At 35.2% G+C, this 22,469-nt stretch overlaps 1 protein-coding gene across 1 annotated transcript in view; it reads right to left on the reverse strand.

The window, feature by feature from the left end:
• Mmp16 (matrix metallopeptidase 16) overlaps window positions 1–22,469 on the reverse strand; it is a 184,758-nt gene that overhangs the window by 69,145 nt on the left and 93,144 nt on the right. The window contains exons 2-4 of the mRNA XM_075966915.1: window positions 14,213–14,361; window positions 10,659–10,781; window positions 5,300–5,604 (exon numbers count right to left, since the gene is read on the reverse strand). Coding sequence (XP_075823030.1) covers window positions 5,300–5,604; window positions 10,659–10,781; window positions 14,213–14,361 — 577 coding nt within the window. The remainder of the gene's footprint in view (window positions 1–5,299; window positions 5,605–10,658; window positions 10,782–14,212; window positions 14,362–22,469) is intronic.

Here is a 22,469-nt window from a genome sequence, read left to right on the forward strand (position 1 = left end):
TGCAAGAAAGTTATGAAACAATGGCACCTCCTAAGATAAAGACTTATATGAACCAGTGAGGTCTCAGATAAGGAAACAAATCATTTCTCATGACTTTGAGGGGGGACTGAGTCTCCTCATTTGAAATTAGTAGCAGGCTGACCAGAGACAACCTAATAAATATATCAAATTAAGAAATAGACCAATTGCAGAATGCCATGGGTGACAAATGTACAAACTAGCAAAGACAGAAGGGTAGCTATAAGACCAATTAATTGTGAAAAGGGTTAAAAAATAAAGACCATGAAAATAAGTTTTCTTTCTTTCTTTCTTTCTTTTTTTTTTTTTTTTTTTTTTTTGATTTTTTGAGACAGGGTTTCTCCGTAGCTTTTGGTTCCTGTCCTGGAACTAGCTCTTGTAGACCAGGCTGGCCTCGAACTCACAGATATCCGCCTGCCTCTGCCTCCCGAGTGCTGGGATTAAAGGCGTGCGCCACCAGCCCCGGCATAAGTTTTCTTTTTAAATTATACTCTGAGAACCCCATGGGGGCAGTAAAGTAGAATCTGGATTTGGAGCTCAAAAGAAAAGCTAAAACAAATGAAGGCTTTTATAAATTATTATTATAGGAATAATTTAGGTCATAGCAATAGATGGAAAGATAACCAAAGAGGAAGTAGTAGAGAAAAGCATATGGGAAAACGATAAATAATATGAAAGACCTTCAAGAAGTCAGATGGAAACCTCATACAGTATAAGCTTCAGTGTATTTGTTTGTGTGTATGTGTGTGTGTGTGTGTGTGTGTGTGTGTGTGTGTGTGTGTATGTGAAATAAGGAGAACCATTCCTATACCTTATTAACTTTGACAGGAATGAAAACTTCTCAAATATAATCGTTTCAATTTATATGCTATTCTGAAGGTTATGAAGATCTAAATATAAAAAATAATTTAATACCACATGATAATCATATAATGCAACAGAATTTAATTGTTTTTAAAAACTAACGTTTGCTGTGGAAAGTCCTTCTGTACATGTGTTGCTTTTATTAGTTAATTAATAAAGAAACTGGCTTGGCCTTTGATAGAGCAAAGTAGAGCTAGGCTGGGAAAATTAGACTGCTGGAAGAAAAAAGGCGGGGTCAGAAAGATGCAAAATTTCTGGTAGGCCATGAGCCTCATGGTAAATTATAAAATAATAGAAATGGGTTAATTTAGGAAGTAAGAGTGAGCTAGAAATATGCATAAGCTAATAGGCCGAGCAGTGTTGTAATTAATACAGATTCTGCGTGATTGATTATTTTCGTTCTGGGAAGCCAGGAACAAACAAGCGGCCTTCCTACAACAAACATTTGTTTAACTTTGTATTGGATCTAGTAAAATGAAGTAAACATAATAAAATGAATAATATTCTAGGAATGAAGAAGCCACTCTAGTAAATAAAGAAATAACGTCCTTCTTGAATATGATGCCTAATTACTTTAAAGATAGACTCGTCATGTTTTACTAAAATCATGTTTAAAATGTATGTGGCAGTAAGTTATTTCAAGAATTTTGCATCTCAGTAAGTTCAGTAACTATTCCTGTGTTAGGATTCATTTAGGTAATTTAGCATATAGTCAAACAATTCTTTTTCCAATAAACAGAAACCTAAGGACAGGCAACATAAATAATAATCGCTCAGACTGTGGACTGACTGATAAACATCTTCAAAAGTACTCTCTTGTCACCTGACACTTTTCTTCATCAAAAATCAGCATAGAAAAACATGCAGTCTCCCGAGAAACCATATGTAGCAGCAATAGCTGCAGGGGGAACAGAAAGACTGGTGTAGCACAAGAAGATTTAGCTCTGGTTTGCCTCTGGCAAGAAACATATGTCTCTGTGACCCATTATACCATTTTTCAATGACCCTCTGTGGTCAATATGAAGATCAATATCGAGACACCCACATAGATATTCTCATAAGAGAAGGTAAACTCATGAAAGTTAAGGTCTAAGGTAAAGTTACTCATTTCATATTTAATAACAATATACTTATAACGTTTTCAGTGAAATTATTATATCACTTCCACTCCCTATTTGTTAGACAGTGGTGATCGCCTTATGCATGTCTCTTTACACTAGACAGTGAACTCAGAAACAACAATCTGTTACTGCAACACACACCCCTACATTCATACACACACAGTGATGGACATCATCTCAGGGTTTCTTAATGTCAGACAAGTATTTCATCCTTCACCCTTGAAACATACTTTCATGTTAACAGTATTATAACATAGATCATAATGAAATTCTTCCTGTTTCAGGATAATTTTTTGAATATACTTATATATCATTTTATAGGCATGGTTATTTTTTTTCTCGTAGGTGACTGATTGGAAATCTTATTGTGTTAGACACCTACTTATACAAAAGCAACTGGTGTGATACTTTTTTTTAAGGTGGGCAATTCTACCTAAACATTTATTATTATTCTTTTATATCTTAGAAAAGAATAAGTTGTTATTACTCAGAATATATTTTAACATTCTGCTAGAGTTAAATTTTCTCACTTACACCAAGGCAATAAATGCTTTTAAAAATATTGCCGAGTTAAATATTTTCAGTTTAGAATTACTATGTTCATACTCAACTTTTTCACGAATGAAAACTCAATATAAATTTAAAAATGACAGCATGTTTTATTCAAGATGTATTCATATGTAAATGTTTTCATAAAATTATGGTATAATTCCATTAGTGATAATTAGCTTGAGCTTTAAAAGGCATCATGACAATAAGCAAATTGGTCAAAGAGTAGGCAACAATAATCTGTGGTTACTGATAGTCTGTGACAGTCTTTATCTCTTTTCAGGTAGACAGAATTCAAATTGCTTTCATTAGAGGGGTAATATGCTGTGCAAAATGAGCAAGGCACTTATCAAGAGGCTCTTTCATTTGCATATTTTTGCTGCAAAACCAGGCAGCAGTGTTTTTTAGCTGCTCAAGAGCTGTGAGTGAAAGGGAGAAAAACAACCAGGTAAACAAGCCAGGGCAGTTCAGGACCAAATTAAAGGAAAAGCAAAGTTTATCAATAGGGATGTCGGAATTGTGCCTTTTGTTAATCTGTGCTACAAAATGACAACTTTGTTGGCTTCTAGAAACTAGGATGTAAACTGTATGAATGCTTTTCACATCTATTAATACCACGAGCAAAGTTGGAGGCTGCTCTTATAAGAAACGATCAATACTTCAGACTGACACCATCTAGCTGCTAGCTCTTGCTGCTTAAGATTCTGAATTTTAATTAAGCAGTAAATCGTTATGGAATTATATTTTCAGATGTCAATTAACATGTCCTTAATCCCTAGCAATTCTGAAACACTGTTATTTTGCAGAATTTTTCCTTTAGGATTCTTCCCAGAGCAAGAAGAGTCTTAATTGACTGGTAGAGATATTTGTTTTCTCAAAATTTATGACCAGATATCAAATAATTATATTTCTTAAGATTACAGCTGGAGCTTTACATCACAAGAATATTATGATTATACATTAAGTTACAATCCACAGTACAAATTAAGAAAAATAGATTGTATTCTTGAAAACATCTGGTCAAACATGTCTTGACCTAGCTACAAGTATTAGGTCATGGTATATTTGAGATTTTTTTTTCCACTGACACATTCCTTGGAAAACTTTTTAAATCAAATGAAACACATAAGCATTTATAGTACTGGTCCCAGTCAGATTAGTGTAAACATTTTTCTTTCCTGTATAATCAAATCCTCATTTTTTTTGTCAGTAAACTTATTTATTTATAAATTTTCTGCCTGCTACCTAGTAGAGCAGAAACCTAAAGCTAAGTGCTATTTTTATTGAGGATCTCAGTAATTTAAGAGAAAATATAGACAGCTTGAAAGACATAATCCTTATGCAATATTTACATAATTTAAATTTGAGGACACAAACTAAATGAATGCAACGGGTAACATTCAACTGTGACTGCCAATGTTTCAGTATTAGAAATGAAGTGTTATAAATAAGTAAAACGTATTCTACACACAGTATATATTGAAAACATTTTGACTTCCAGTGTTCAGAGCTTACAACATGAATTTTACAATACAAATTGAAACAAATTTGTTGCAGGCTATTTGAGATAATGATCAGTTAACCAACATTTAAATATAAATATGTTTGACTCTAAAACTTTGACTTTCCATTCCTCCATAAAAATTCTATGACTTTCTCTCATTAGCTTCAGAAAACATACTAATAAGGTAAGACTAATTTAATACTATAAAATACAGAACTATTAACTTGAAAGTATCACATATTTTATTTTGGTAAAGTTAAGATTGATTTGTCCTTTGAAACTGATGATTAGTTTTAAATTTAGCCCTAGCAAATTTACACTATTCATGACTTTACTAACCTCTGTGTATCATAAAAAGAGCAAGGTGATTAACAAAATCCATCTACTAAATGTTCTCATGAACTAACAAAACTTAATTCTATGACTAACATTAACTCATCAAAGAGAATTAAGAGTTTTATTAGCTGATTAGTTGCCATAAAAGCAATACACCGTGTAGTAGAGCACCATTTACAAGAGCAAGGAAGGAAAATTATTCAGGGTTGAATTGTAAGAATGAAGAATTTGAACACTAAAGCATCATCAGACTCTTTGGTCTGAAAATGTACATTTGTGTACAAGGAGAACTCAATCTTGGATTGGATTTTCTAGCTGTTACGCTGCTGTTAGCCATCAGAACATAATGATGGCAATTAGACAATGGACAGATACGTTTTTAAAAATTGCAAGAAATTTGCTTGTGAGACAATATAGATGGTATTAAGATAATTAATTATATTGTCACGTCGTAACCCAATTAAATAGATGAAAGACAAAAGAGAAGGAGAAGAATTATAAACAAGAAGTGTAATTGTGATACTAGGACTGAAGATAATACAAAATACACACTGTAGCATACTATGTATGCTAGAGTATATTTCACAAGGAAAAATGACATAAGGTGTATATGATGAATATCTCAGGACTTTAAGGACAAACTATAAATCATTTTAAAAAGCAATGATTTGCAAAAGCAATGCAATTTTGTGTTTACACTTATATCTATTCTTCAAAGAAAACATACATAACTAAACAAAGTAGTGATTTTGATCAATTATTTTCCCAATCTAAAAAAGCCTTAAACACTTTTATATTTTGCAAGTAATATATAGTCTCTCTGCCTTAATTTTATTAATTAAAAATTATTTGAGCATCTTAAAATTAAATGGAGATCATTAAACTCTGAAAGAAATGATGCACTTACCATCGTGATTGGGATTTCCCAGTGTCCACGGCTCATCAGAATCAAAATGAGTATCTCCTCCAATTCCTGGTCCCGGGAAATAGGCATGTGCCAAAAATCCTCCCTCCCCATCAAAGGGGGAACTGTCTCCATGAAAACCAGATGCAAAAATGATGGTTATATCCACATCACGTTTGCCATTTTCTAGTTCACTATAGGGAACTTCTTCAAATGTTAATGGAGTTACATTCTGCCACACATCAAAGGCACGGCGAATTGCTCTCCTGGTCTCAGGGTCTCCAACTTTTGGAGTTACGTTCTTTATACTGAAAGTTGGAAAAAACAATGATCAGTGTGGCTTCTTGGGTGTAATTTAAACTACTGTAATTTTTTTCACCTTTTTAGTTCAAAATTATCAATGAAAATGACTGTATTATAGAGCAATAGAATTCATTCATTTTTAGTGTCTTTATAGACATTGTTCATTACACCAGCTATTTCATTATCATCAAGGGGGCATTCATGTGCCAAGGCTATTAGGGAGAAGATCTGCGTAGGACGGGGAGTGGAAGCTAGGATGACAGATCAACCAGTTTTCTAAGTGATCAAACAGGTGCAGGAGCTTTGAGCTGAAGCAAAAATACCAATTTCCTTTTTATTTCCATCATTGAAAAAGTATATCACTGTAATTAGCCAATCAAATAATATCTTTATCCGTAGATCTGTGAAAACAAACTCAGCATGAAGCAAGTTTTAATTTTGTTAACAAAGGCCCAGTTATTGTGGTATCTGATATTCTGCTCTATTTAACTGAGCCTTTTCCGTTTAAAAAAAAAAAGTAACTAAAATAGCTACTTACAACAAAGATTTACACATTTTGTGAATTTAAATGGAACCAGGAGTAAATGAAAATGTTATCTAGACATTATTAGCTTCACCCTGGTCTAACATTAATATAAGTTGATGAGGCAAATTACTATTTTTGATTCATTTAACTCAACTCATATATATATATATATATACATATATATGTATACATATAATTTCCTCATAATTTCTATCAAATACAACATATATGAAACTTGTTTATATAATTTTATGGTACAGAATGCAGCTACAGTTTAAAATTAACAGATGAATACTATAGGGTTCAAAGGTTTCAAATCCTTTCAATCAGTAATATTCTCCACATAAGATTACCTAAAGTAAAATCTTTAATATAAAAAGTGCTAGGATGTTCAACGGAATATAGCTTGCTGTAGAGTCATCAGAGGTGATTGTCAGAGCTGCAATCTACAATGATAGTGATGTAGCCAAAATATGCCATTAAACTGCATGCCATTGCTAATAGTGGACTAAAATTTATCTTTCTTTTTCAGATTTATTTCTCAACATAAAAAACTTTTTATGATGTACTTTCTAATAGAAAAGGTAACATTCTGATTATATATAACTAACTTGTTTATAATCATTGCACATGTCATAATAATAATGACCTTACTTGGGCATTGTGAGTGTGACAAATAGTGAATAAACCTTATTTCATCCCACCGACAATACATGGAGGTGAATATTAATACATACCTCACAAAAATGTGACAATTTGCATGAATTTAAAGGAACCTTTCCTGTGAGAAAGAAGAAAATGCTCTGAGGAGCATTTTCCTCAATACCCTGAGCATCCATTGTTGTGGATTCTGTATACCCCATACATCTAAAAATGAGCTTCCTTTTCCTTTATAATACATAGTCGAGGCCTTATTTACATTTTAATATGTTGATAAATATTATTCATTCTATACAAAAGAGCAGAGAAAAGTTGGGAAGCAAGGAGTGATCCAGGAAGCTGCAAGTGGTAAAAGGCTTTGGAATTAATTTTATTAATTATTCTCATAAATGAGGTGAATGTTTAACTTTCAGAACAAATCTCTAGCATGAACTATTGACAGAACCTTTTATGTAGCATTAAAATCATTTTTGCTTCATGATTTTTAAATATTATCTTTTCAGCAATGCCCTCTCCCTTTACATCGTATTTGCTGCTTTGAGTGGAGGAAGAACAAATGGAGTGTTATGAATGACTCTTGATGTTGGTCTTCTGCCATAAATAAATGACTTGATTCACAATGAGGAACGTATACGGTGTCAAAGAAAATGCTGAAATGGATGATTTTAAGAACTTTTGCAAACCCCCTGATGGAAGATGGTGGAACTAAGATCAGCTGGTGCCAGTAGAGACAGGATGCATTTTTGAAGGGAAACATACAACTAGATTTAAGATTAGTGAAGGATGGGTAGAAGAAACTGCTTTCTGCCTGCTCAAGGATGGTTGTCGGTTTGAGCAAGTCTTTTCCATCATTCATCATACTGTCCTAGGTTACGTTTTGAGAAAGAGGAAGTATCTCCTTGGAGGCATCAAAGCTTGTTAGAACTCATTTCCCATCTTGATACAGCAGAGGCACTCCAAGTGAAGGCATCATTCTTAATCTTGTGCAAATTAAATTACTAGTAACTATTTATCCTCTTTATACTCTATGGAACTGCAAAACTGCTAAAGGCATGCTATTTGGAAGGATTTCCTGCAGAATGAGTACTTATCTAGATTCCTCACTCAGAATACACAACCAACAAGTCAATATTTCACCACCAGAGTCTAGCCTTCTTCCTAAGCCAATCATGATGGAATATTTTTCAGACACTACATGTAACAACAAAGGAAGCGAATGAGTTGGGCATTATTAGAATTCAAACAATTGCTCTTAAAAAAATCACAAAGACAATGGAAGGCAGATCACTAAACAAGAGAAAATGGTTGAAGGTATTTAAAGACTGAGAGAAAAACTGGTAAGTTTCTTAAACAAGAAAACCATGTAGTTATTAACCAGAAAATCTGAGGAGACACTTCACCAAAGAAGATATTATGATATCATGGAAGTGTAGATGATGCTGAATATTATATTTCATTAAAGATATCATCCAAGTATGATATCTCCATGAACAATGAGAATCCCGCCACTGTGTCCTCTTTACTTTTAAGTCCATTTGACGAGCCAGATGCTTTTGGTGAGAGGGACTTTTAATTGAGAAAATGCCTCATAAGATCCAGTTCTAAGGAAACCTGTTAGGCATGTTCTTAATTAGCAGCTTAATTGGCTGGGAAGGGCCAGCCCTGGCGTGAACCCTGGGAATTTTTTCCGGAGCTCTATAAGAAAGCAACCTGAAGAAGACCGAGGGAGCATGCCAGCAAGCAGCCCTCCTCTGTGTGCTCTCTATCAGTTCCTGCCTCCAGGATCCATCAGATTTGAGTTCCTATGCTTTACTTCCTTCAATGGACTGTGACTAAAGATAATTAAGCCTCCAGGTGGTGATCGTGCAATCTCTAATCCCAGCTCTCAGGAGGCAGAGGCAGTAGGATCTCTGTGAGATTGAGGCCAGCGTGGTCTACAAAATCTAGTTTCAGGACATGCTCCAAAGCAACACAGAGAAACCCTATCTCAAAAAAACCCAAAACCATACCGAAACAAAACAATGCTCACATCAATATTTAAAAAAAAAGCAGTAATTACTGAGGGTTTAGAGAGAAAAGAGATGGAATAAATTGGTAAGACATGGGCTTTTTACGGCACTGAAGCTACATGTATATATAATATTTTAGACGTAGACATATGACATCATACACCAGCCACGTGAATAGAACCAGACAGAGCAAATGGTAGTGTAACTGACAGTTCTCCATCAGCAATACAGAGTGATTCTGGATGATCAGATTTGCAAATGTGCCACACTAAGGAAAATATTCCTGAAAGCAGAAACTGTGCTGTTCAAGATTCATTGGTCTAAAATTGTTATGAAAATGAAAGCCTATAATTGTTTAAGATGGCTATAATTTATATTATTTTGTAATTGTTTAGAATTATGCTAGGGTTTATGGATAAAAGTGCAAAGTATAAGTGACAGTAATTTTAATTTTTCAAACCCTTCATTTTATAGTGGTCTATTAAGTTTCTAACTACTTCTATGTCACCAAACCAGGAAAAGAATTGCTCTCAGTCTTGTCTAACATATACACACAGTCTCCTACCTTTTAACTAAGCACTACTTGATAATGGAGCTCACGGGAGAAAGAAGGACAACAGGCATGAATATTGCTGTTTCTGGGGAGATAGAAGCATTATTCCATATTGATTTCCGGGAATAATATTTAACTTTCTTTTGAAAGCACAGACAATGTAAGTGGTATGAAATGTTTCTATAACTAAATGAATAACCCACAGAAAAATTTAAATGACGGTGAATACTAGCTTCATGGGAAGAGCCAAGGTTATTTTGTCTTTAATTTATCTGAAGAGTAGCTGACATAATTTTCATAAAACAATTATCTAGTGTTATTCTATCCGGGAAGACAATATGAGATTATAACTCTGATTGAGGTTTGACCTCTAAATAATCAAAATAAGTACAAATGCCATATTCTAGTTGTATATAGAGAAAACCAAACCAAATCATTTCAATGCTACCTTTAAACACTTCATTAAGGCCTATTTGTGAAAATAACAAGAATTATAATTTCCTCTCCTAATAATATAATTTTATTGAGGTATTTTTGGTATACCCTCTCCATGCAGTGTCTTTCATCTCCTATCCATTGGTTTAACAAGTTATTTCAAATATTCTTATGAGCCTTGTCTAAGAAGAGACATTTCATTAAAAAGACTTCCTGATTTTCTAGAATGGCTAGGCCAGTCCTGATGTTGGGTGGGTATGTTTTGTTTCTTCCTTTTCATACAGACATGACATTTATAGAATTGCTAGTCTCCCCACCGCTATATATTCCCTAAGGACACACAGAGTCCTCATGTTTAATTGTTGTTCTCCAGGGTCTGAGCACTGTTCTTTGATCAAAGTGGAACCCTTAAAGTATTAGTAGTTCAGTGGCTTTAAAAAAAAAAACATAAAATTTCCAATGAAGTGGTGGTAACATTAGGTTGTTTGTCATTCTGATATCAAGTTCAGTAATTACCACAGCAAAAACCAAACGTACAAACAAAAACAAAGTGTTTTCAGTGTTATCAGTAATTTCAAAAGCATATTGAATAAAAGATAGAATTAAAAGCTATGCTACCTGCTTATTTTTTCGAGTATAAATACCTTTCAAAGGACAATATGTCACTGATTTCAGACACGCAGTCCATCTTCATAAAATAACATGTATCAAAGGAAATGCCAAAGCAATGGGAAGAAACAAGGTTGGGGGTAGGGATGGGTGCTTACCTCTAAGTGAAGGTTGGGGTAGGGATGGGTGCTTACCTCTAAGTGAAGGTTGGGGTAGGGATGGGTGCTTACCTCTAAGTGAAGGTTGGGGTAGGGGTGGTGCTCGTACCTGTAGGTGATATGTTTGTGTTGCCACTTCTGTCCAGTCAGTGCGTAGCGCTTCCGACGAATGTTGAATTTGGAGCTGCCTCTTGTCTGGTCCGGGACACCACACCGAGGCTTCTTCATCCAACTGAAAAAAGTGGGTATTTTTCAGCAACTCTTCTTAATGATTTCAAAGGGAAAATAGACAGCAACCCATAGAGTGATGGGGTCCATGTTCAATGTCCTTACAATTTAAACTAAATAGATGCCGTACATTTTCAGAAACAGTTAACACAATATGTTACTACAAAAAATTTTCAGTGCATTTACTTCCTCCAGTGTACTTTGAGATAACTGCAGAAAGAAGTTCCTTGAAATTTCTTTATAGAATTCACTGTTGAAAAGTCTGTAACCTAGAGGAAATCTTCACTTCCCATTTTCATAGTAAGTTTTTAGTTTTTAGTTTTTCGTTTTTCTTTTTTTTTTGGTTTTTCGAGACAGGGTTTCTCTGTGGTTTTTGGAGCCTGTCCTGGAACTAGCTCTTGTAGACCAGGCTGGCCTCGACCTCACAGAGATCCGCCTGCCTCTGCCTCCCGAGTGCTGGGATTAAAGGCGTGCGCCACCACCTCCTGGCCATAGTAAGCTTTTAGAAATGCTACTAGAGCTAAAACGGTTCAAAGAAAACATATTAGCATCTGTTGACTAATCTGTGAGTCATTATTTAGATCATCAGAACTACTCAAATATACACACATACATGGTACATATATGAAAGTATAGAGAATAGTAAGAACTGTAAGAGATAGTCCTCTCATCATGCATTCTTTGCTATATACTGCTATATATCCATTAAACAAGAACCCCCACAAGTTACATTTAAAATTAGAAAACAAAAATCAGGCATGCCCTACATAACGAGCTTGAATTTCTCAACTTGCTAAAATATATTTTATGCCTACGATAACATTGTCTATTCATTAAGGAATTTAAGTGAGCTTGTTTAAATAATAAATTAGTTAGCCAACTTATCATTTAAAAGAATTAATATACTATTAGACAATGGATTTAGTTTTTGGTGGAGAATAAATGCTACTATCTTTCTAATGTCAGTTCTAATGAACAAAAAAGTAATAAAATATTCTATTCAAAGCATTACCAAATTTGTTACTTGGAAGTGGTTAATTACTTCAACATAATACAAGGATTACCGCAATTGGAATAATCACTTTAATTGCCTGAGAATTATAGCTCAACTCTACCATAAGTCTGTTTGCCAAAGGAGGGGGAGGATTTTTTTTTTTTTAATTTAAAATCAGATGAAGGGCTAGAGTGACCAGGGTTGTGGATATTTACAGTTCTTGTAGAGGAACTGAGTTCAGTTCTTAGCACCCAGATCGAGCAGTTGACAATTGACTGTAACTCAAGCTCCAGGGGTACTTTCTCTCTGACAGCCATGGACTCACCATTGAAACCATACCGTTCCAATAAACTCGTTTATAAGTTGCCTTAGTCATGGTGTGTTGTAATAGTAATTGAAATGTACCTAAGACAAGCAGCAAACACCCTTAACTAAGGTGGCATCTCTCCAGCGCAGTTTTTCGTGAGAAGGCTTCACTCTCGAGTCAGTATTTACATGAAACTCACTGTGCATGCCAAAATGGTGTCACATTTGTGTCAATCACCCTGGCTCCACTTCTGTATTCTTATATTGTAAGTGTGGACCATCATAACTTATAATCATGCAGTTTCAGCGTGATTATCCTTATATGTTAATTTGAATTAAAGAAAGCACAGAGCAATGCTTTTAAAGCATGATTAGAGGGCTTATACTTCAAAGTATTTGATATGAGGAGACATAACACCTCAGTATTAATTATTTCATTGAAAAAAACAGACAGCAGGAAAATGAAGTCATGGGGCTTCTAGTTTTAGCAACAATAAGGTTTAAGGCCAAGCAATCTAGAGCAACAGAGGGGCTTCATGGAAGAGAATGGGGGAGAGACAAAATAAAAAAGGGTTAATAATATGAAGAGCAGGAGATTAGGTGAAAAAATGTTTATATAATACCCAGAAACAAAATGCCAGAACTGGTTTTACCTTATTACCAAAGCCTACCTTTATTAGTGATAATGGATACTTATAGTATGAAAAAAATGTCTGATTCCAATGTGTCTTTATAAATAGGTACTTACAATGACGAAAGGTACTCAGGGCTGGGATTTTGAAATTCTATCCCCAATATTGATATGAGGCTTCTAACTGTTGCAGAATGTTGTTAATTTTTCATTGATTTTCATTTCCCAAGATCTGGACTAGCCAGTACTTATACATCTATTTAAAACCTCAGGGACTTAAGATCTTAATTTTTAAAACCTACTTTGAAGTTTAATTTTGAAGTTTCAATCCTATGAGCTCCTGTCTTGGTGATACAGAGATACAATGACTAACAGTCTTAAGTGACCATTACAAAAGATATAGAATTTCAGATTAAATGTGATGGGTCAGAGTTTGTTTGTGTCAAGATGTTTCATTCTTACAAAGAAAAATGAATGATATTTTTGACATATCCAGAAGGAAGCCTCCCGAGCTTGATGCCACAAGGCCCAAGTTGTGCAATTTCCCTCTACTTTATTTGGGCTCTGATATTCCTCTCTTTCTTCTGGAAAATGGAGAGTAAATTGTATTTTATCTATTGTGAAGTTTAATGCATGATCATCAAGTAACAGAGATATATTCACTTTGTGAGTGTCGGGGTGCTAAGAACACAGAGTTTTGCCTGCGTACAGAGGAAAAAAAATCAATCCCTCCTTTGTAGTAGAGGACCATTAATTATGCTTCCTGATATTACACAACCTTCTAGGAGCCTCTGTCCAAAATACTACGCCATTGCATGCCATGAACACACAAAGTTACATTACCAAAGAGGTAATAAATTTGCTTTCGTAGTCTTTCACAAAGTGTACACAAGAACCACTTGTTTAATCAATAGATGAAGGAATAATGGATAAAACACCAAATTAGTAGCATGAACAAATTATTTCCAGTGAAAAATAGTATTTAACGTTTCTCATATAGATTGCTGTCACAATAGGTACCTAGCAAACTTTCAATAGCCCATTTCTGAATTTTCCCTACCAGCACAATATAAGAACATTATTTGTACTGTTTCTCTCTTTCAACTATTGAAACACATGCATCCTGCCCCATCCAACGTGAAGCTGCTAACAAGATAATAGTTTGCAGAGATGTGAACAGGAACTCTCATGAACCACACAAAGCAGGTAACACTAATTGCCACTCCATACACTGTCTTAAAACATGCATTTACTTTGTCTCTTGCTCATATTTTCTTTCTTGATTCAAAATGTGTTGTTAAAACAACGTTAGCAACCTGACATTGTATATGCATGATATAAGAAAAGCCTCAAAAGACTGGGGTTGGAAATAGGATACATTCCAAAGAAAAGTTTACAGAATCAAAATATATCAATAGTGGTTGGTGCAGTCTGCATAGTTTTGTTGACAATTTATCTGGGCTCAGGAATCCATGAGAGAAGGAACTGGGAGGACGTTACTTACTCAATTGTGTTTCTGTCCACTTTTCCTGTCATGTTAATGCCATAGAACTGTTGCATGGCAGCTAGGGCCGATTGCATGGTCTCTGCAGAACGCAGTACAGACATTCTGGGATCAGTCGGTGGAAGGTAGCCGTATTTTTGTAACCAAACCTGTAATCACAAGCACAATTCCTTTAGATCACCTTTACAATTTAACATTATTGTTATGGAAATTGATTGATATCTACACTAGATGGTAAATTTATTTGATATATTTGAAATAAAACTTATGTACTTTAGATTATCTTATGATTCTGAAGTGGTTGTAGACGTTTCTAACATTTTACATATGAATGAGTAAAAAGTGTGATTAATCACTACTTAGGTATTTACTATACACAATTTCTATACCTAATACAAATAAGATTTCATGCGTCCTCCAGGAACCGAACTCCAAAATCATTCTTTTCCAGAAGCCTATCAAGACATCCTTGCTATAGGAGTAAGGAATATGCATAGATTGTATCTAAAGAACTTTTCTATGGACAACTGAGCAATGCCTGCAGCTGGGATTGGTATCTTTACAGAGGAACTATGCTACTAATGGCGTTTGCATACAATATTCACGTAAACACTTTACCCAACTGTAGCTGGATAGTCTCAAGACAGTGTAACACTTTCATATGAGGAATAACCATTACTTAATGTAGTTCATAACGTGAAATTGATAGATAATATTCAACTTTCTTAGTGGTTTAGTTTCCTGATTCTCATCTCTTCCACAGAGAAAAGACTTGGGAGGATGGTGGGAGAAAGAAGTTAGAGGAAAGGAAATGTCCTCATCTGAACTGAATCAACAGTTAAGAACCATTTGAAGTCAAAGAAAAAAAAAACAACAACTGAGGGCACTGGAGGAAAAGAACCCATCCCCACCAGGACAGGCACGCTTTCCCAGAGTCTCATGCCTTCACTCCACAAGGACAATCTTGTGCCCATCCCTACCCTAGCATGCGATCTCTTGCCTCAGTCTTCCCAGGGTTTTAGGGTTTCTTTAACAGCAGTGAACTACTTGACTAATTGCTAAGTCTCATGTTATTGCAGCAGTACTTAGGGAAGTCATTCAGCTGGGGATGTTTCTCCCTGATGTGGCCTAGTTATCACGCAAGTGATTATAAGGGAGGGCGATTTTTCTGTAATAACTGGCGTTATGTAAGTTATAGCTATTGCTCAGAAAATTCAGTATCCAAGCATAAATAACTATCCAATAAAATGCATTAAATATTAAAGATAATATTAAATATGCGGGATTTAAAATGTGAAAAGAAAAGGATAAACTTTCATAGAGTCTCAAAAATTTCCACACCTAAAATTACAATCCATATGTATCATCAGCTTGATAAAAGCTATTTAAAATGGGCACTGCACTGCAGTTAAGAAGGTGATTGGTAAAAGTCAACCTCAAAAACAGCCACCTAAATGAAGAAAGTGTGTCATGATGCTTCTCATCTCATCTGTAATGAGCAGGCTGCCAGAGAAAGCCATCCAGTCACCTATTTAACAGTGGAGAAAATAAAAAGAGAAAGACTCTGGTATTTTCTCAATGAAGGAGGCAGTCAATAATATTACTTAGTATGAAATTTAATATTTTAATTCAATTGCTAAAAAAAGAAGACTTTAATAGTATACATGAGCAAAATATTTTAAGCTCAGTAAATTTTCTATAGCAGCACATTTATGCCTTACATCCTAGGAAGCGGTTTGTTGCTATGTTACACTTTGGTGCTCAGCTACTGGCAATTTCATTTATAAGAACAGTAAAGAGACAACTATTAATAAGAAAACCTAAGATTTATATTAAAATATAGTAAATATAAAAATACATAAATATGAGGTGCATAATGAAAAATATGTTTTAGAAAATGTACATTTGATTTGAATTATGCTTTAATCTTTCCAAAACAAGTGATTTTAAATAATGTAAAAATGAAGTTTTATATTTCTTGTGTTTATTCTCTTATATTTTACTCTTTATCATGGATTGCTGCTTTTTCTGATGAAGGACAAGTGGGTAATTCTTTTTAGTTATAAAACAGCATGCAAGGTGTGAGACTTTCCATCTTACAGTCAGTTTATTTTGAGTGATATATTAATGTCAGGATTTTGTCAGCCAAGAAGAAAATTTTCTATGAAACTACAAAAAAAATTTTTAAAAAAATATGCAAAGTAATATTTGAAGATCTATCTTACATCAGGTTCTTAATAGTTCCCAAGGGCAATAATATGGTATCTATTTTTGCATCTGTTTCATTAATCATACGTGTTCACATATACTTGTATATAAATATATATGTATATATGGGAAGATATGTATATACATCACATTTAACAGCCTGCAATACACACATCCATTCTCATATGCTGCTAACAGAAATGTATCCACCCCTTAAACTTTGATTTAAACTCCTGATACTCCTAGATCACTGATAAAAGCAAATTTGTCTCCAGAGATAAATTTTGTGCCTTGGAATCTTTTCAGTACATATTAAGTGCCCAAATGCACATTCTGGGTGCTTAGGGAATATGTTCTTCAAATGTGCATTTGAGGACAACATAAGGCTGAAGACAGAGTATATAAAAATCACAGCATATTCGGTGCTTAGTAAGTCATAGTATTTATGCTTTTTATTACTAAAATTGTATCTTTTCAACTGGAAATTTGCCTTAAAATAGGACAAGTTTGAAACATATTTTTAAATAGCCTTTGGAAGCAGAGGCCAAAATAAAAGAATCATACACTGCTTGAAAATACTCCATATCTCAAAACATGGGGGATGTAAAATATTTGCCAAACTGGGCCTTGGTGAATTGTTATGATTTATTTATTTTATTTTAATTTTGTCATTAGAATAAGTGAATTAAAAACATTAACAATAGGAAGGTTCTTCAATGAAAACTGACCTGATTTACTCTCTAGTCATTTTAGTCATTGTCACTAGAAAACCACAAACCTCAAAAGGATCTACATGATCTCACCCTAACTGTATTCTCCATGTTATCTTACCCACATATATTCCTACCTTTCAGATACAGTTTATTTCCAATATTTAGTGATATATCGTGTTGGAAGCACAACCAAAAACAATGCTTCTCTCTGCAGAATGGAATCTTTCAAGTTATTTTTTAAAAAAATAAATGCTAGCCAAGAGAGATCACCCTCATTAGTTTGTACTATAAATAGGAAGTATAGTGGCATATTATTTGTGTTTTAATAAATAAAGCTTGCCTGAAAGTCAGTGCAAAGCAGCCACACTAGTCAGTCATACAGACCAGACAGTGGTGGCACACATCTTTAAACCCAAAGCCACACTAGTGAGCTATAGAGACTGGACAGTGGTGGTACACACTTTAATCCCAGCAGTAGAGAGGAATATACAGTAGCATGAAACAGGCTGGTTTTCTTTGCTTTATGTTTGTATTTCTTTTTAATCTCTGAGCACACTATGAAAGGTTAGCAGCATGCACTTGAAAAGGGGGCCCTCATTTTCAAATCCGAAATCCATGGCAATTGTTTCCAGTCCCCCAAACTGTTTGCAACACTATTTATTAGCAGCTCCCAGTAAAATAGTTTGATAAAATAGCTTGGGTTGGCTAAAGCAATGGCTATTAGAATTCATTTTATTATACAAATGCACAAAATTTTAAATTCCTGCTAACTTTTCATTTCCAATTAAAATTTTAGAATCATGGATATTCTAATGGATGTAACATATAACTGTTTCTTAAAGCAAAGGTGGAGACTATATTGTTAGTGTGATTATAATCTATGAGCAATTTCTCAAATTAACCCTAAAGATAAACTCCTTATTATGTCATGTAAGTGAAGAAAGAGACACTGTAAATTCTGTAACTTCTTCACACAGAACCTTCTTTTTATATTCCCAACACACTGTCATTTTTATGTATTTCTGATACAATTTAAATTCCCTCCTGCCTTGGGGCATCTCATTTACTTTCCTATATAAAAGATACAAAATACTTTCCTTCTCATCCTTCAAAATGAATTTCCATTGGAGCACTTCAGCGAGGATTTTGTTAATAACTGACACCATGTGACATGTTAATGCATTAGTTATCCCCCTAATGACCATCACAGTGCTATTTTTATAAATGGATTTATTTTTTGTATGTTTTGTTGATAACTTTAGGCCCGAGAACTAATTTTCTTGTATTCTGAGATAGATGAGAGGAAATATAAGATATGAGATCTAGTTAAGTGGCAACTTTACATGCTAATGCTTAACTAATATTACAGTTAGCTATGCAAGTGGCATGCTGCCATTTTTTACCCCCTAATCAATTATTGCACACTCCTACATCCACAGAGCTAAGCACTCAGAAAGAGGTTGGTACATCATGTATGCAGGCAGAGTATTGCTAACTTTCTGGTAAGCTTTATGTAATGTGGAGAAAGGTAATTCAAGAGAGGGCCATTTTACCCACTATTGGAAAATTACTTAACTAATCAAACATATATTCAACACTGCTGTAACAACAAACGCATACAATCATGACAGTTGATAAAATATTTTGGAGAGTATATAAATAGAAAAGTAGTGTAAAAGCAAATACAGTTCTGGTGATAGCTCAAGCAGGTGTTAGATTAACTCATGATTACTTAGAGATAGATAAAGTAAGTATGTACGCAATGAAACCATCATTGCGGTCATCCTAAATTCTTACTTCGTGTATAGAGTTTGGAGTAGCACAACAGCAGGGCTATGATCCCAGGACAAACACCAAGGTATCTGCTATTAAGTTCACAACACAGTCTTTAGGATCAAGGCAGCATGCGCACTGAACACACACCGAAAGTGAAAACAGTCAAGGCACCCACTCTTCATAGGGTAGATTTCTGTCAGGGGGCTGAGTAGGAATGGACTGCTAAGCAGCTGAGAAAGTACTTCAAATGTAAATATATGAGAGCCTTGAAAGAATGCTAAACTTCGCATTTTCAAGATGACCTTGTACCTCAAGCAATCATTTACTGACACTTTAATATGACTGTATTTTTCTGAGTACCTAATTAGCTGCCCTGGCTCTAGATTCTCTCAACTTTGACTTATTCTACTTTGTCCAGAAATAACAAGTTTCCTAAAAGATCATGCCCTTTATTCAACATACCTCCTCTTCACATCACGATTACTGTCATTATGTATTAAAGTTGCTTAAAATACTGTATCTCTCTAAATATAACAAATTCAAGAAGTTCTATATGGCAAACTTTGTAAGGTCAAATTTCTCTCTGAAAAAAAAAACACTTTACAGTCTCTTGGCTGTTTCTGGATCACTGATGTTCATGTTTTCTATACCATCATTGCCCTGCATATACCAACATGCCTTGGCTGATATGTCCTACATTTCCCTCCAAATACAATATCCCTTCATGATAAAGGACTTGGAGAAAGCAGGGATACAGGGAGCAGGGATACGAGGTTGTGGGGTTAAGGGAACACTCCGGCATTACAGGTAGGAATGCAAGCTGGTACAGTCCCTTTGGATGTCAGTGTGGCGATTTCTCAGAAAATTAGGAAACAACTTTCCTCACCACTTTTGGGTATATATCCAAAGGATGCTTAATCATGCCTCAAGGACATGTGCTCAACTATGTTCATAGCAGCATTGTTTGTCATAACCAGAATCTGGAAACAAACTAAATACCCTTCGACTGAAGTGTGGATAAGAAAAACATGGTACATTTACACAATGGAGTACTACACAGCAGAAAAAAATAACTACATCTTGAGTTTTGCAGGAAAATGGATGGCTCTAGAAAACATCATTTTGAGTGAGGTAACCCAGACACAGAAAGACGCTTATCACATGTACTCACTCATAAGTGGTTTTTAAACATAAAGCAAAGAAAACCAGCCCACAAATCACAATCCCAGAGAATCTAAACAATAATGAGCACCCTAAGAGAGACAAGATCTCCTGAGTAAACTGCTAGCATGGGGACCTAGGGAGAGGTCGAAGGGAGGCAGAGAGGCAGGGAGAGGAGTTGAGAAAAATTTAGAGCTCAATAAAAATCAATTTTTAAAAAAGAAGTCTATGGGGGCCAGGGAATCGAATGTGGTGGGTTGAAAGAAAATTGCCCCAATAGGGAGGGACACTTATTAGGAGGTATGGCATTGGTGAAGTAGTATGGCCTTGTTAGAAGAAGTATGTCTGTGGGGTAGGTTTTGATGTTTCCTATGGTCAAGCTATGCTCAGGCTAGCACAAAGTTATTTCTGCTTTCTGTGGATTATCAAGATGTGGAATTTCAGTTCCTTCAGCAGTACCTTGCTTTAATAGACTAGCCCTCTGAAAATGTAAGCTAGTCCCAATTAATTTTTTTTTCTTTCATAGAACTTGCCATGGTCATAGTGTCTCTTCATAGCAATAGAAACCCTAACTAAAACAGGAAGTTTAGATAATGTATTTGCTAAATTTATTGACAAAGTATCTAAAATTTTTATACTAACATAACAAAACAAACTATTTGCTTCTATGCTACTACATGGTTTCACAAGGTCTTGCACAAATTTTGGGTCTGTATGTTTTCATGTATATATCCTTTGACCTGTATCCACTCATTACATTCCAATACAAATGGACCATTATGAAGAAACACACACAAAATATTTTGATGTGAATATGTATACAAACTAATTTACTATATGTTTGCTGATATATACAAATTCTGTATGATGTAAGAAATTATTAAAAGCAGCTAACATAAGCAGCTATAATTAATGGACAAAGAAATTGTAGTAGAAAATCGCTTTTCAGTATTTTAACTGTTTTATGCTTACATTTTTGTTTACGTTCAAAATTATTTAATAAAACACAACAGATTCTATAAATATTCCTCATAGTTATTACTGAATTTCAAATTACTCCATCAAAACATTGCTTTGCCCTCACATTTGTACTTGATCAAATATAGTATACTTCCCTATGCGTTACAGAGTATGGAAATAAATAAATGCATTCAGTATTTCAATACAAAGTCAGTATCTTGAAGGATGTTTGAGTGAAAGTGTTACACTTTCGCATTCTGATGAGAAGTTTACCAATTCCAACTTAAGGCTCTGTGTGATAACCTGGTGATAAATGGAATAATTATACTTTTAAGTATTTCTTTTTTTAATGTGTTTTATTTATTTTTTTTATTGAGAAAAGGAATAAAAAGTTTCCGCCTCCTCCCAGCCTCCCATTTCCCTCCTCCCACCCTTCTTTCCCTGCCCCCACTCCTCTTCCCCTCCCTCTCCAGTCCAAATAGCAGTCAGGGTTTCCTGACCTGTGGAAAGTCCAAAGTCCTCCCCTCTCCGTCCATGTCTAGGAAGTTGAACATCCAAACTGGCTAGGCTCCCACAAAGCCAGAACATGAAGTAGGATCAAAACCTTGTGCCATTGTCCTTGGCTTCTCATCAGCCCTCATTGTTCGCCATGTTCAGAGAGTCCGGTTTTATCCCATGCTTTTTCAGTCACAGTCCAGCTGGCCTTGGTGAGTTCCCAATAGATTAGTCCCACTGTCTCAGAGGGTGGGTGCACCCCTCCTGGTCCTGACTTCCTTGCTCATGTTCTCCCTCCTTCCGCTCCTCATTGGGACCTTGGGAGCTCAGTCCAGTGCTCCAGTGTGGGTCTCTGTCTCTATCTCCATCCATCACCAGATGAAAGTTCTATGGTGATATGCAAGATATTCGTCAGTACTGCTATAGGATGGGGTCATTTTGGGTTCCCTATCCTCAGCTGCCCAAGGAACTAACTAGAGACATCGCCTTGGGCACCTGGGAGCCCCTCTCGGTCCAAGTCTCTTGCCAACCCTAAGGTGGCTCCCTTAACTAAGAATTGTGCTTCCGTGCTCCGCTATCCAACCATCCTTTAACCCAAGCATCCTGTTTCCCCATCCTCCCCTTCTCACTTTTCTCTCCCCATCTCCCCTTACCCCCATCGCACCCCACCCCCAAGATCCAAATTTTCTCCCCGGCAATTTTGTCTACTTCCCATAGGCAAGAGGATAACTAAATGTTTTTCCTTGGGTTCACCTTCTTATTTAGCTTCTTTAGGTTCACCAAATATAGACTCCGTGACCTTTATTTGCGGCTAGAAACCAATTATGAGTGAGTACATCCTGTGTTCATCTTTTTGGGTCTGGGTTACCTCACTCAGGATAGTGTTTTCTATTTCCATCCATTTGCATGCAAAATACAAGAAGTCATTGTTTTTTACCGCAGCG

The sequence above is a fragment of the Microtus pennsylvanicus genome, chromosome 3, assembly GCF_037038515.1.
Source record: "Microtus pennsylvanicus isolate mMicPen1 chromosome 3, mMicPen1.hap1, whole genome shotgun sequence".
NCBI classification, from domain to species: domain Eukaryota; kingdom Metazoa; phylum Chordata; class Mammalia; order Rodentia; family Cricetidae; genus Microtus; species Microtus pennsylvanicus.